The following is a 13,738-nucleotide window of genomic DNA, read 5'->3' as shown; positions in this document are numbered from 1 at the left end:
AGTTTGTGAGCTTATTACATGTACCAATTTAGTGACTGTTTGGAAATCTGAACTTTAAACGAAACATTAGATACAACACTTTAACAGCTTATAGAGTGTATTGATAAACTTGTGTATCTGAAAAAGTTAATAGATTTTAAAGTTATACATAACTAGCTTCCTTGCTTCCTTATACAGCTGTTTCTTTGATGTCGGTGATTCATTTCAGTGATGTTGGCACCTAATATTTTCAAATGATGATTTGATAAGCAAAGTCTAAATTGAGCTCTCCCTGACGCTAGTGATGAGCTGGGGGTGTGGGAAAGGCTTTCAGTGGCCAGATATTTATTTACATCAAAACCATCTAACCTAGGTATCCAAGCAAACAGAGCCTGTGTTGTCCACGTGATAGACTTCTTGGGCTTGGTGTGGGTTACAAACCCACGCTTGAACGTGTGGGGAATGGGGGATGAAATGTTTTTCTTATTGTTATGAGTAAAGGGCAGTAGAACTGTACTTAACCTGTGATGATTTTGAACTCAAGAGAGGGTGGGACCTGTCCCTCTCCCCTGTTTAAAGACAGAGCTGATAGGCTCCATAGAGAATCTTTTGTTTGTTAAGTGACCACTGTAGCTGAAAATCACTGACAATGAGGTCTAAGTGCTTAGTCCTGTTGTGGGGACGGCTGTTCCTGCGGGTACAGTGTTTTGGTAGAAGACAGCCGACTGCACTAGCAGGGAGTGAGGTCCCACCACTGAGAGCTCAGCTGAAATCACTGAGAGCTGGTGGAACCTCAACGAGCCAACTCACAGAGTCATAGTGGCAGGTGCAGCGAAGGTGACTGCGCAGGGGCATTGGCAACAGAGTGGTTAGATGTGAACGTTGGCACACGAACAGACAGTGGCCAGGAGCAAACAGTGAGCAGCTGGAGGAACAAGCAAGGTTGCCTTCTTGTCCCCACCTGGCAGGTGAACTCACGTGAAAGCACCTCTGAACTCTGAGTCTCCACTGACCAGACAACACCGGTGAGTGGAATGCAGTGGAGTGAAAAGTGAGGGGCATGTTAATAAACATTTGTTTGTTGGACTATATTTTAGTGACTTTGCTCCAGAATGCTAGATTTGTGACTGGGAATGGAAATTTAAATAATGTTTCCTAGTAGGCCAAGATCTTTTAAATGCATTAATGCCAAGTGTTATTCTCACATTGTTGTTATCTTGGAGGTCATTATGTTTGGGAGTTTCTGTACTTAACATTTTTTAATTTTTACATAAGAATGGTCATACTGTCAGACCCATGGTCCTAAGCCCAGTACCCGTCTTACAACAGATTTCAAGGCGAGGTGCTTCAGAGGGTGAATCAACAGAACAGGTGATCATCAAGTGACAATCCTCTGTTGCCCATTCCAGCTTCTGGCAAACAGGCTAGGGAGACACTCAGAGCATGGTATTGCATTCCCTCCTCATCCTGGCTAATAGCCACAGAAGGACCTGTTCTCCAGGAATTTATCTATTCTTTTATAATCCTGTTAGCGTTTTGTCTTCCACCATCCCCTGGCAAAGAGTTCCTGGTTGACTTTATATTGTGTGAAGATAGTACTTCCTTTTGTTTTTTAAAACCTGCTTGCCTATTAATTTCATTGGGTGGACTGCTAGTTCTTGTGTTATGTGAAGGATTAAATAAAATTTCCTCATTCACTTTCTTTGCCACAGTCAAGATTTATAGACCTCTATCATATTCACATAGCCATCTTTTCTAAGCTGAAAATTCCCAGTCATTTTAATCTCTCCTCCTGTTTCATACCCTGATATTTTAGTTGCTCATCTCTGTACCTTTTCAATTCCAATATATATTTTTTAGGATGGGTGACCAGATCTGCACCACATATTCAAGTGTGCACGTACCATGGATTTATATTAGAGGCATATGATATTTTCTGTCTTATCTATCCCTTTCTTAATGATTCCCAGACATGTTGCTTTTGTGGCTGCTGCTGCACATTGAGCGGATTGTTTTCAGAGAACTATCCACAATGACTCCAAATCTTTCAATGAGTGTTAACAGCTAATTCAGATGCCATCATTTTGTATGTTATAGTTGAGAATGTTTTCCAATGTGCATTACTTTGCATTATCAACATTAAATTTCATCTGCATATTTTTGTTGCCCAGTCATCCAGTTTTATGAGATCCCTTTGTAATTCTTCGCAGTCTGCCTGACTTAACTATCTTGAATAGTTTTGTATCATCTGCAAATTTTGCCACCTCACTGTTTACCCTTTTTCAGATTATTTATGATCATTGTTGAACAGTATTAGTCCCAGTATGACCTCTCAGGGATACCACTATTTATCTCTCTCATTCTGACAACTGATAATTTATTCCTACCTTTGTTTCCATTTTTTAACCAGTTACTGATCCATGAGAGGACTTTCCTCTTACTACCATGATGGTTATTATTCAAAAGTCACTTTTAAATTAAATACTTTTTTTTTTAAATGTATATTTTTTTAGAAATCTAGACCTGTTATGTGTTTGGTGTAACTTGCATTATTCTTATGTTAAATTTGCATAATCCTAACAAAACATTTACTTTATTCATATCTCTTTTATTTATCTCATTGGCCCTGACACCCCCCCTGTAAATGCGAACACCCCCCCTAATTTCAATTCCTGGGAAAACCACTGACCACAGTGGAATTGTCAACAACTATATCAATACAGCAATAAGGATTTCACAAATGTGACAAAGATGAATTTAAAAGACACTTTGAAAAAACAAAATAAAAAATAGGAATTGAAGTGGTCTAGAATTTTCAATGCCCATACCATCAAGTGCCAATACCACTAGCAGAATATACCATCAGACATCATACAGGAACTACAGATATTCCAGTTTCTTCCACTTATCAATGTTTGATTCATTCAACTAAATGGATCTGGAATTACAACAACATTTCCTCCATTTTATTGCTCTGCTACCTAAGTATTTGAGAAAATACAACTAAGGTGAATCTTGAGCAGTCTCTTAGCCCTTACCTCCCACAGTTACACCTGATAAGAAACATTAAGCTTCTTCTGAGTATCAGCACAGGAAGAGATACTGCAAGCAACCGAGTTCTTACCATTACTGAAATTCCTGCTCAAATTGTCCTAATATTCTCTCTCAATATCCACGTAATGCTAAGAATTTTCACTCTTCTTCCTGTGATTACAGCTCCCTGGGGGACTCTGTTTCCCAACACACACTTACTTACCTGGAAAAAAAAAAAAACTATCTACACCAGAGGTTTTCAAACAATGCCCCTCCCCATTCTCCAGGGGAGCTAGAGGAACATTCGGTAAAGCAAACACACCTCCACCTTCTGACTCACCTCAGTGATCCACCCAGCCTGTGCATCAGTGTTAACCTCTGACGAGCTGCACCGATTTCCGCTCTCGGCAGCCTCTGCACCCAGCACTGGCTCCTCCCCCAGAGACCACCACACGCACCTTCCCCCACCCTGAAAACCTGGGGGCGGATATTGGCCCTGCCCTACCAGTGCAGCCTAATTGCAAGGTAGAAGCTGCCCACTACTGAGGTAACATTTGCTGTGCCATTGGTATCTGTGTATCTGAAACTACAGGTGTAGGTAATTTAATTAAAGTTGTGCTATGGTCTCTGTTAGGTTTATGAATAGGCTATCAAGCATACTTTTGCATGTATCTATTTTGGTCTCAGTTGAGGGTGGGCACAACCAAAAATTGCAACTCAAGGGAGAGGGGGAGACTCAAAAAGTTTGAAAACCACTTATCTACACACACCGATGACCAAAGACTATTTGAATGTTGAAAACTGTGTGTGTTTTTTCAAAACTGACAGAAAACACAACTGACCAATTTACAAGACAGCCAGACTTTTAATGGGTATTGCTGAAGTAAAGCATTAGATATTGTATAATTTGCAGACCTTCATAAAAATACAATTAATCTGCATAACGTTACTTATTAGCCACAGCGCTGTTTTAAATTATGCCAGCTTCTAGAGGAATGCTGGGGCAATTACATCAAGTGGGAAATTGCTGGAATGCAGCAGCTCCTATCATAACACCTACACCAGGGGAAACTGGTAGGAGTGGTGTAGGACTGGCTAAACTGGCTCTACAGAAGCTGGAGATTCTTCCATGCAGAAGGAAACTCTCAACTGCCCATTTGGGGCAGCTTTCCAGACCCTTTGCCCCACTAAAGGGGGTTTGGAACATGATCCTGAATTGGGACCACAATCTTCCCAAAAGTTCCAAGCATCATTGAGAAGCTGGAGTATTATTCCTGTTTTTCCATTTCTTCTACAACTTTGAAGCTGATGGCGATTGCAGAAAATGTTTTGAACTCCACAATATGCCTTAAGGATCATGTCTTCTTCAACAAGTAGTGTGCTGAACATTCATATGTCAGAAATTTAGAACAATTGTACCTAAGATGTTTTCATCTTTTCCATTTTATTTCTATTGTTTGAGCAAATGGCAAAGCCCTCTTTTGTCATACTTTTCTCTTCACTGCTGAATGCCATCAGCAGCAAGTTGGACATGTATTCCGTTTGCACATTAAGATTTTATAGAATCAAATAGGAATACATTTTTCCCTTCGTGGATGCTTGTAGATACCAGGTTATTTTTAACATTTGAACAAATAGTTAATATTACTGTCAACAATTATTAAGTTCTTCCTTAATTTTCTCCTCTCTGTTCAGTTACAGCGGTAGCCCTGGACCTACAAGTTTAAGTCTGTTTCCAGGAACATAGGAAGAGCTTCAGTCAATTCCTTTGAACCGTTCATTCTGTGGCATATGGAAGACTACGTCGTTAGCATAAAGAAAGGTTAGCAACTTGGTAAGAAAATGTAAATTTTTGTCTTTCAGATGAGGAGTGGAGGAGGGAGGTGATTGTCATTTTCTGCATATTCACCAATTGATTTCAGGGTCGCCCAAAGGGAGGGGGGAAGGGGGGCAATTTGCCCCAGGCCCCATAAGGGCCACGCGAGCCCTGGCTGAGAATCCCTTCCCTGGCTAGAGGCGTCTTTTTAATTTTTACTCACCCGGCAGCAGTCCGGGTCTTCGGTGGTGGGTCCTTCAGTGCTGCCAAAGATGTGGAGCTAGTGATGGACCCACCACTGCTGAAGACTCGGAGTGCCACCCGGTGAGTACAAGCACCACAGTGGGTGGCGCCTTTTTTTATGTCCACTCCCCCACTTTGCCCCAGGCATCCTGAATCCTCTGGGTGGCCCTGATTGATTTTTGCCATTTGGGGATGGCTGTGACTAACAAAGCTTACTGCAAAATAAAGCTGATGGTCAAAAGCTGCTAGAAGACCTACTACAGGAAATCACATCATATCATCAGCTATTTTTCCATTATGACAAACAACTCTCATTTGCAGGATCAAACTCAACAGTCTGTTCTTTCACTTCACTAAACAATTTGATCAGGAAGAATCCAAAGAAACTGGTTATCTGGACTTTTTCAGAGGAGCACAAATCCTCTCTTGCTAGTCAACAACTCTTGACTATTTACATGGTATTTGAGAAGAATTATCCATTTTCATTACTAAATGTCCATTCCATTTCTTGTTTCCTATTATTTCTTTCAATCTTAGGCACGCTGAGTCAGAAGCATATAGCCTAATATTTGGTAATCATTAAACAGTAATAATTAATCTGTTATTTACAGTTGATCAGTAGCTTTCACTTTTATTACAATTAGAATGAGAAACGATCCCTTAGTGAATTCAATATTGAAAAATAAGCTTTATCTAGAACTATGTTAGGAGATATAATGGACACTTCCAAGAATTTTCCTGACTATAGGAAATCAAGCCCTCTGTAGTTTCACATTCAATCCACCATTTACAAAATCCAGTGACAGTGGAGTACCTGCACTAGTCACACCTCTCTCTCCAGTTACCAATTAGTCCCATCCACTCCCCACCCCATGTAAGCATCTAGATAGTTCTATAACTTTATATCGCCTCCCAACAGACATTACAAGAACCTTAATAGTCTCATCTCTTCTCTTTAACTTTGGCTCCTAATGTTTCTTATACCAAAATCTTTCAAATATATGTTCGTATAAATACTTCAAAGAAACATACGTTTAAAACCAAGTTAAAAATCGAGAACACCCAATGTATTAGTGTTTTTTCTCCCTAGCATAAATAGCTCATACCAAGACTGATTACAGTGAATTTTGATTCCACAGGAAGTTATATAATCAGTTCATATGGTAGCTGTCATGAATAAAAACATTAATTAAGTTGTATCATGTGGAGATAAGTAGACGTTTTTAGATGCAGACCATCTTGGAAGGATGTATTTGGTCAGTAAGGTTGGATGCCTTTTGCAGGAGGGCATAACTGATCTGCATAGGTTACAGCTGTTTGTTTTGTTAATTTCTACAAAATCTAAGACATGTTTTGTTGGCTGAATTTGTCAAGCAGGAAGCCTGTTTTCATCACCAGGGTATAGCTCATGCTAAAAAAAAAAAATACATATGTTTCATTTTCTGCAAGATAAAAATGCTTTGCATTAAAAAATAGTCTCATATTTTGGTCAGGTGAAACTGTCTGATAAATTTCTGTCAAATTAGGTAATGCAAACTTAAGTTACAAAACAAAAACTGACCCAAGGAAAAAATAAAAGCAACCCTTGGAGAGTCATTTTTTAATTCTACGCAAATGAATATTTATAAGAACAAGTCACCTTATCATGATCATAGATGATTCAGTGATTTAACAAGCTTAAGAACTATTATGTATAACCAGCTGCTGCCAAAATGTTAATTACTTCCTAGCACCAACTATTTGGTTATTTACAGTTGTGTGGAATCAGCACTGTGTTTCTACACAAAAAGGTAAGATGGATTGTCTTCCCATGATTGCTATACGTACAATAAGCAACTTTATAATACTTTCCATTTATAGATCTTAAAACACTCCACAGAGAAAAGTGTCATTAACCATATTTCACCGATTAGGCACAGAGATATTGAGTGACTTGCCTGAAGTCACACAGCGCACCAAAGGCAGAACAAAATTATAACCCAGATCTGACAAACATGTGCCCCATATGTTAGACAGAAAAAAAATAAGTCTTATATGTATGAGAGTTTGTACAGGAATGTGAAATAGGTGAACTGAAAACTTAAATACTATTATTATATGTATTATGGTAACACCTAAAGGCCCCAGTGGGGATCAAAGCATTGTTCCAAGCACTGTACAAATAAACAGCCTTGGTCTATCCTTAAAAATTTAGATCAACTTAGCTATATTGCTCGGGGCTCTGAAAAATTCACATCCGAGAATCATAGCGAGCTGGCCTCCATTGACCTAACTATCACCGTTCAAAAAGGTGGGTCACTTACACTGTGGGTCACTTACTAACAAGGAAAAAACCCTTCTATCAACGTAGGAAGCGTCTATACTTTGGCAGTACAGCAGCATAGCTATAAAAAATGCGTGCCACTGAAACACCCATTGTGTAGACATGTTCACAGTAAGGAACAAACAGCTTACAAAGTAAGGCTCTGACTACAGTACAGCCTTTGTCAGCAAAACTTATATCGCTCAAGGGAGTGAATATTCCACCCCTGAGTGATACAAGTTACACTGACATATGGGGTCACGTGCATAGCTTCTCTTGACAACATAGCTTATGCTGCTCATAGAGATGGTTTTTTATGCCGATGAAAGAGAGCTCTCCCATCGGCATAGAAAGTCTTCATCAGACACACTGCAGTGTTGCAACTATACCAGTACAGCTGTGCTGCTGCAGCACTGTACATATACACATAGCCTAAATAAAGAAGACAGACAAAGGGTGGAAGAAAAGAAGTGGTAGTATCCCCATTTTACTGATGGGTGAACTGAGGTAAAGAGCTTACATGACTTGCCTCTGATCACATAGGAAATCTGTGGCAGAAAAGACAATTGAATCCAAATTTCAAATCCCGTCCAGCTCCTTACCCACAACACAGTTCTTCCTTTCATACTAATTGCACATCTAAGCATGGTGCAGGCAAAGTTCTCCTCACAGCTGTTAAGGAATTTTTGCAATAGAGTTGCTCCTTCAGTAAACAACATATAAAAGGAATTTCAGGTACATAATGCAAGAGGTACATAGCCTTGACATCTCTGCTGGTTCTAGTACAGCAGAAATTATCCTTTCTATCAACATGTCCTGATCACGAGAATTGCCTAAAATCCATCAGCTAGAAATTAGACAGACCACTAAAACAGATTTCTTTCTTGTCTATAAAAAATGTGAACTTTGTATGTGTACTTAGTTGTGTTTTATTCCAAAGTGTACTGAATCAAACTATTTCATTAATCTAGTCCTCCCTGGTCTATTAATTCCCCCCCATTCTGCTCCCTCTGCCCCACCAAAACAAAGCATAGTTTGAAGTCAGCACATTCACAGATCAGTATCTATTACTGTTATTTCTAACAGAAAATGAAGTTGGTTTCAACAGTTCCATTTCTTGTAAGTACATCGGTGAAATGAGTAAGAAGAAAGGCAAATACCTGCACAATGAAATGGAAAATAAAGTTTAAAATACAATGCAGCAAATACATTAACTCAGGAACTAATAAAGAGGCACTGAAATTACTGAGGTTATAATGCCTTTTGACTTATCTAAACAAAAAGTTAACTATGACTTTCGTGCCTATTAAATGGTTTTAGTGTTGTTCTTCCATTTAAATGATTTGTGCATAATTCTGTACTTTTTTTTATAAATTATACTCTTACTGATGGATGGCCTCAGTTACTTGTCTAATAATAACTGCTTTTGTCAAGCACTTCCAGCAGCCTATGTAAGTAAATTTACATTTTGTTTTTCTTTTGCAGATTTTATGATCAAGCAATAATTGACCCAATGGGGGTTTCAGCGGTCTCCTGCTGATAAACACTAAAGAACGTAAATCTCATTTAAAATATTTATATTAATGTTACTTAACTAAGTAACTTTAACTATGTGATCAATCAGATGCAAGATTCATAAGTCAAAAGATAATAATTCAAATAAACAAACTACATTTTCAAAATACCATTTTGCATTACATCAAACTAGTGTCTCATTTTTCCCTGAAAAGTATTCAACATTTGTTCAGACCAACATTTGTTACTCCTATTAAAAATATGATTCTGCTCCATGTGGTTCAACAATAAGATATATGCAAATCAATACTTTACGCAAATGTTCAAAGTAATATTCACAAACCCAGTACAAGTTTGACAAAATTTAAGAACAAAGTTTAGAAAACTTTACAATCTCAGGGGTACTCACCTTTACGACGTTCTTACATTATTTTTACTAATTCAGCTCTCATTTTCTGAATTATGATCTCCCATATTATACATACTGGCTCCTCCTGACTAACCTGAACAGTGATTATTACATAATTCTGTTTTTTTAAAAGGGCAATAGATTCCTTTTCAAGAATCATTATTACACACTAAATTTATTAAATCAGCTAACAGGAAGAATAGTACCCAAAATGTTAATAGCATTTTTTTTCCTCTCCCCGCCCCCCGAAAGATCTCAGCATGCATTAGATTGCACAGAAGAGTATCACTTCCCCAACTGAAATACAGGAACCTTTGGCACAGAAATACTGCACCTACCATGCACTCACAGCACAGAGGAATTTTCTGTTGGAGAGTGGGTTATTAAATATAAATAGCCAATTGAAACTACTTAGGAAGTCTTAAGCGAGCAGAATACCAGAGTTGAAATGTAGCCATGACAAGGGACATACAAAAATGTGTTCTTACAAGAAGTACCAAGGCATCATGGGATCTGTAATGACCACAAGTTATATGGGCTCTATTTCAGACTTTATCCAAAAGACAACACTTCCAACAGCAGAGGACCATCCAGAACCATGATGGGCCATTGACTGACTCAAAGGGAAGTGTGCCACATACGTAATCATCAACACCACTTCCTGTAACCTTGTTTTTATCCTGCAGCTCTGATGAAGCCTGCACCTGTGTAATGTAAGAAGTCTGGGTTCACAGTGCAAGGTACAATCCTGCAGGAAGAACTAGAAACTTAGGGATAGAAAAATAAATTCCTAAAATGTGATTACGCACCCTCAAAGGAAAATCTTCAAGGTTTGGCAGCAGAGTAACAACATTTACTGAAAATGTTCATATTTTTATAGTACACAGGGATTTTTACATTTATTTGTCAATGATTTTATCATGGAAGAGGATAAGCATAAGCTATTTACAAATTATTGGACTGTTCTGTATGGGTCCATAGTGAAGTGTTACACTGATGAAATAAGGCTTTTAGGATAATACTATTTTCACAAATATTTCATGTATTAATACTTTTGGCATGGAAATTATCACAATATGAGCATATACTTTAAAGGGACATTAACGTCAAATTTGGTCCATGTTTTACAAAAAAAAAAATACCCTTTTAAAACAGCAAAGAACAAATGTTTCTAAAATTTAAAAAATATATACTTGAATGCACCTAGCAAATGTTAGGGCACACTACAAACAACAGGAACATTTTTATATACCAAAATGTTCCCTATAGTATTTGCAACCCAAACACAGAAGCACTGTACTAGTTCATTAGAACCAGAAGATGAGATTGACCAGAATCGGACTATAGACAAAAGTGAAACTGACTAAGCTTTTTTGAATATCAAAGCTGAGATACATGCAGAAGGTAAGTAGATGGCAAGAACAGCGAAAATTAAAATCTTAAAAGTATTCAGCTTTAGTAAACCAAGGTGTTGTTTGAACCACAAAAATAAAGATTTTTACAAAAAAATATGATTTTTTTTATTTGTTCAGTTCCTCTGTAAAATTCTTACCAGAAGTGAAAATTATAGACCTGATCATAGGTCAGGGGTAGGCAACCTATGGCACGGCTGCCGAAGGCGGCAACCTATGGCACGGCTGCCGAAGGCGGCACGCGAGCTGATTTTCAGTGGCACTCACACTGTCTGGGTCCTGGCCACTGGTCCGGGGGACTCTGCATTTTAATTTAATTTTAAATAAAGCTTCTTAAACATTCTGAAACCTTATTTACTTTACATATAACAATCCTTTGGTTATATATTATAGAAAGAGACCTTCTAAAAAGGTTAAAATGTATCATTGGCACACGAAACCTTAAATTAAAGTGAATAAATGAAGACTTGGCACACCACTTCTGAAAGGTTGCTGACCCCGTTATAGACCTAAACATGCATTGAGCTTTGTGTGGGGGAATCTCTCTATTCTTGCAGATTCCCAGTGAAATTAATGGGGCTCAGCATTGGGGTCTAACCACACTCATTGCATAATGGGATTTTTATGCAGAAATTTGATGTAACAGCATATACATTAAAACAGTAAAATAGACATGGTGATCTTCATTAAAGCAAAAGATACATTGCTGTTTAGGACTGCACTGCCACACATACGTAATACAATTAACCAACTTTCTAAAGCAATACCATTTATGTTTGTGCTCTGATTATCTCCCCAACAAGCTATTTTCTCAAATTCATTTCTGCAAGACTTGACATTTATAATACTTACGCATTGCAATATGGTTTCTTTTCATATCCTTTGTAGTTGTTCATGTTTAAAGCCATTTTGCAGACCTCACAATGGAAACATCCTTTATGCCAGTACTGTAAAGAAATTTAAATTATAGTTAATTAAAAAAAACTGAAGTTACATTAAGTATTTAAATACAATTTTAAGTCAATATTTTTGCAAATTAGGAGAGGATTTTTACCACTAGGCTGTTTAATAAGTATTTCTGTAAATTAAAGATTTATGCAACTGTCAGCACTTCTGAAACAACTCCAAATCCCATATATTCTTTAGTAAAGTGAATGCCAAGATCACCGCAGCTTAACCTTAGTGGAATTATTTCAAGGACACCTGAAGCAGAATTTTCACATTTGGATTAGTACAACATTAATAAAAATGTTTTCTAAAAATACTACATGGATAAAACCACTAATTAATATGGTTGTTGGTATACTAAATATAAACTGCATTTAATACACAGTATAGTATTTTCATCTAACAGCCACTACTCCCTTTCCAGTGTGTGTGGGGTGTCAGTCTGGAGACTCATCACAGTCTTGATGCTTGTACAGTTATGAAATGATCAGGCTTCATGATAACTAATACTGAACAGGAATAATATCAAAGGAAAGGTCATCTCTCTTGCCCTGGTGTGGTTTAATGATCAGTCACAGCAGAATAGTTGTATGATATGTTGTTGAAGCATCTAAAGCTGCATCAACCTTGGAAGAAATCTGCTATAGCTCATAGGGGTTTCACCTTTGAATATAACTTCCTTGAGGGAAAGTGAGAAGAAAAGGACTCTATTATCAATTCTCTAAAACATTGTCCTTTATAGGCATTAGATTAAGGGTTGTTGTCTGAAACAGTCATAAAACCCTGTTGTGCTTGACCAGTGAGTGGGTATTTGAATCTTGATCTCAATTCTGGGCTCCCTAGCAATGTATTCATAGCAATGCGTCAGCAGCGGCTGTGCTATGACATGCTAATTACTATCTGCCTATTTCCTCGCGATTAGAAGAGGAGCAGATTCCAGAGCAGTGACAAGCAGAGGTGCGGTACTTTATTTGCAACCTGCAGGTATTTTACACTGGTATTTTACACTGCAGGTATTTTTTTTTTTTAAGCCACATCAGTTAGATCCCTGCAGCAACAGCCGAGCTCCCAGAAAGAAAGAGATACTCTTGCACCGCTTCTCCAAGGCGACTGTCGCCCTCCCCCTAGTGACTAAACATTAACCCTTCCAAACAGCTCCCCCACACACACCCCAGCATGGACGCCTGCTTTAGGAGGCGGTTTGCTGTTTTTCACCCATTTCAGACGACGTACTTATTGCAGCAGGCAAAATGGTGATGCTTGAGGGGGAAGGAAGCACATCCCAGTGACACCCTCATGCTCACCATCCTCAGCCCCAAGCTCACCCATCTATCACCTCCTCCCTTGTCCCTGTCCCCCCACGCCTTTCCTCCCCCGGTGCCCCGTCCCCTCGGCGGGGCGCCCAGCACCTTATCCAAGCAGTTGACTTTTTCCGTGGGATAGACGACTTTGCCACAGCGGGCGCACTGGGGGTTCATTTTTCAGGCTCCTCGCGAGCGGCGGCGGCTCCTCTGCAACTGGTCCCGGCGGTGGAAGCAGCTCCCGGGAGGCGCTGTGACATCCCCGCCCCGCGCGGGCGAGAAGGCAGCCGAGCCGGGCGTCCTCAGCTCAGGGGCGGCGGGCAGGCGAGAAGGTCATCGGCTGAGGCGCTGCTCCAGCTGACTGCAACGCTGCAGCATGTGCGAGTGGGAGGGAGGGGAGCCCGTGTCCCCCGCCCGCCTGCCTCCACCCTCCTCCTCCGCTCGGTGCCTGCGCTGTGGGCTCCCCGCGCCGACGGGCTGGGTGACTCACGCTGCTCACAGCTCCCGGCGCCCTTCGCCGCGCAGAAACAAGCCAAACCCACCAACGCGCCGCAGCGAGCCAGCCCCGGCGGCGGAGCTCAGCCGCGGCGCCCCCGCGCGGCGTGGGCAGCGGTGCGCCGCCTGCCTGAGGCAACCTGTTGGGCGGCCGGGGGGACAGCGAGTGACAGAGACGCTCCGCTGCCAACACGGTGGTCAAAGAGCCTCAACTCCGGCTGGGAAATGATAGCTGGGCTGGGCCTCTGGCCCTCGCACGCGCCTCAGACACACCTGCCTCCGCCG

General features: G+C 40.0%; 1 protein-coding gene across 2 annotated transcripts in view; it reads right to left on the bottom strand.

Moving 5' to 3' along the window:
• LOC116822079 (LIM zinc-binding domain-containing Nebulette) overlaps positions 1-13,380 on the bottom strand; it is a 460,572-nt gene extending 447,192 nt beyond the window's left edge. The window contains exons 1-2 of one of the 2 annotated variants that reach the window (XM_075062302.1): positions 13,067-13,380; positions 11,562-11,656 (exon numbers count right to left, since the gene is read on the bottom strand). In XM_075062302.1, the coding sequence (XP_074918403.1) occupies positions 11,562-11,656; positions 13,067-13,135 (164 nt within the window). In that variant the 5' untranslated portion in view covers positions 13,136-13,380. The remainder of the gene's footprint in view (positions 1-11,561; positions 11,657-13,066) is intronic. The other variant, XM_075062303.1, reaches the window with a different exon arrangement.
• Between the last annotated feature and the right edge of the window lie 358 nt (positions 13,381-13,738).

The sequence above is a fragment of the Chelonoidis abingdonii genome, chromosome 2, assembly GCF_003597395.2.
Source record: "Chelonoidis abingdonii isolate Lonesome George chromosome 2, CheloAbing_2.0, whole genome shotgun sequence".
NCBI classification, from domain to species: domain Eukaryota; kingdom Metazoa; phylum Chordata; order Testudines; family Testudinidae; genus Chelonoidis; species Chelonoidis abingdonii.
Note: the sequence above shows the minus strand (reverse complement) of the source record. Positions and strands in the feature narration are given on the sequence as shown.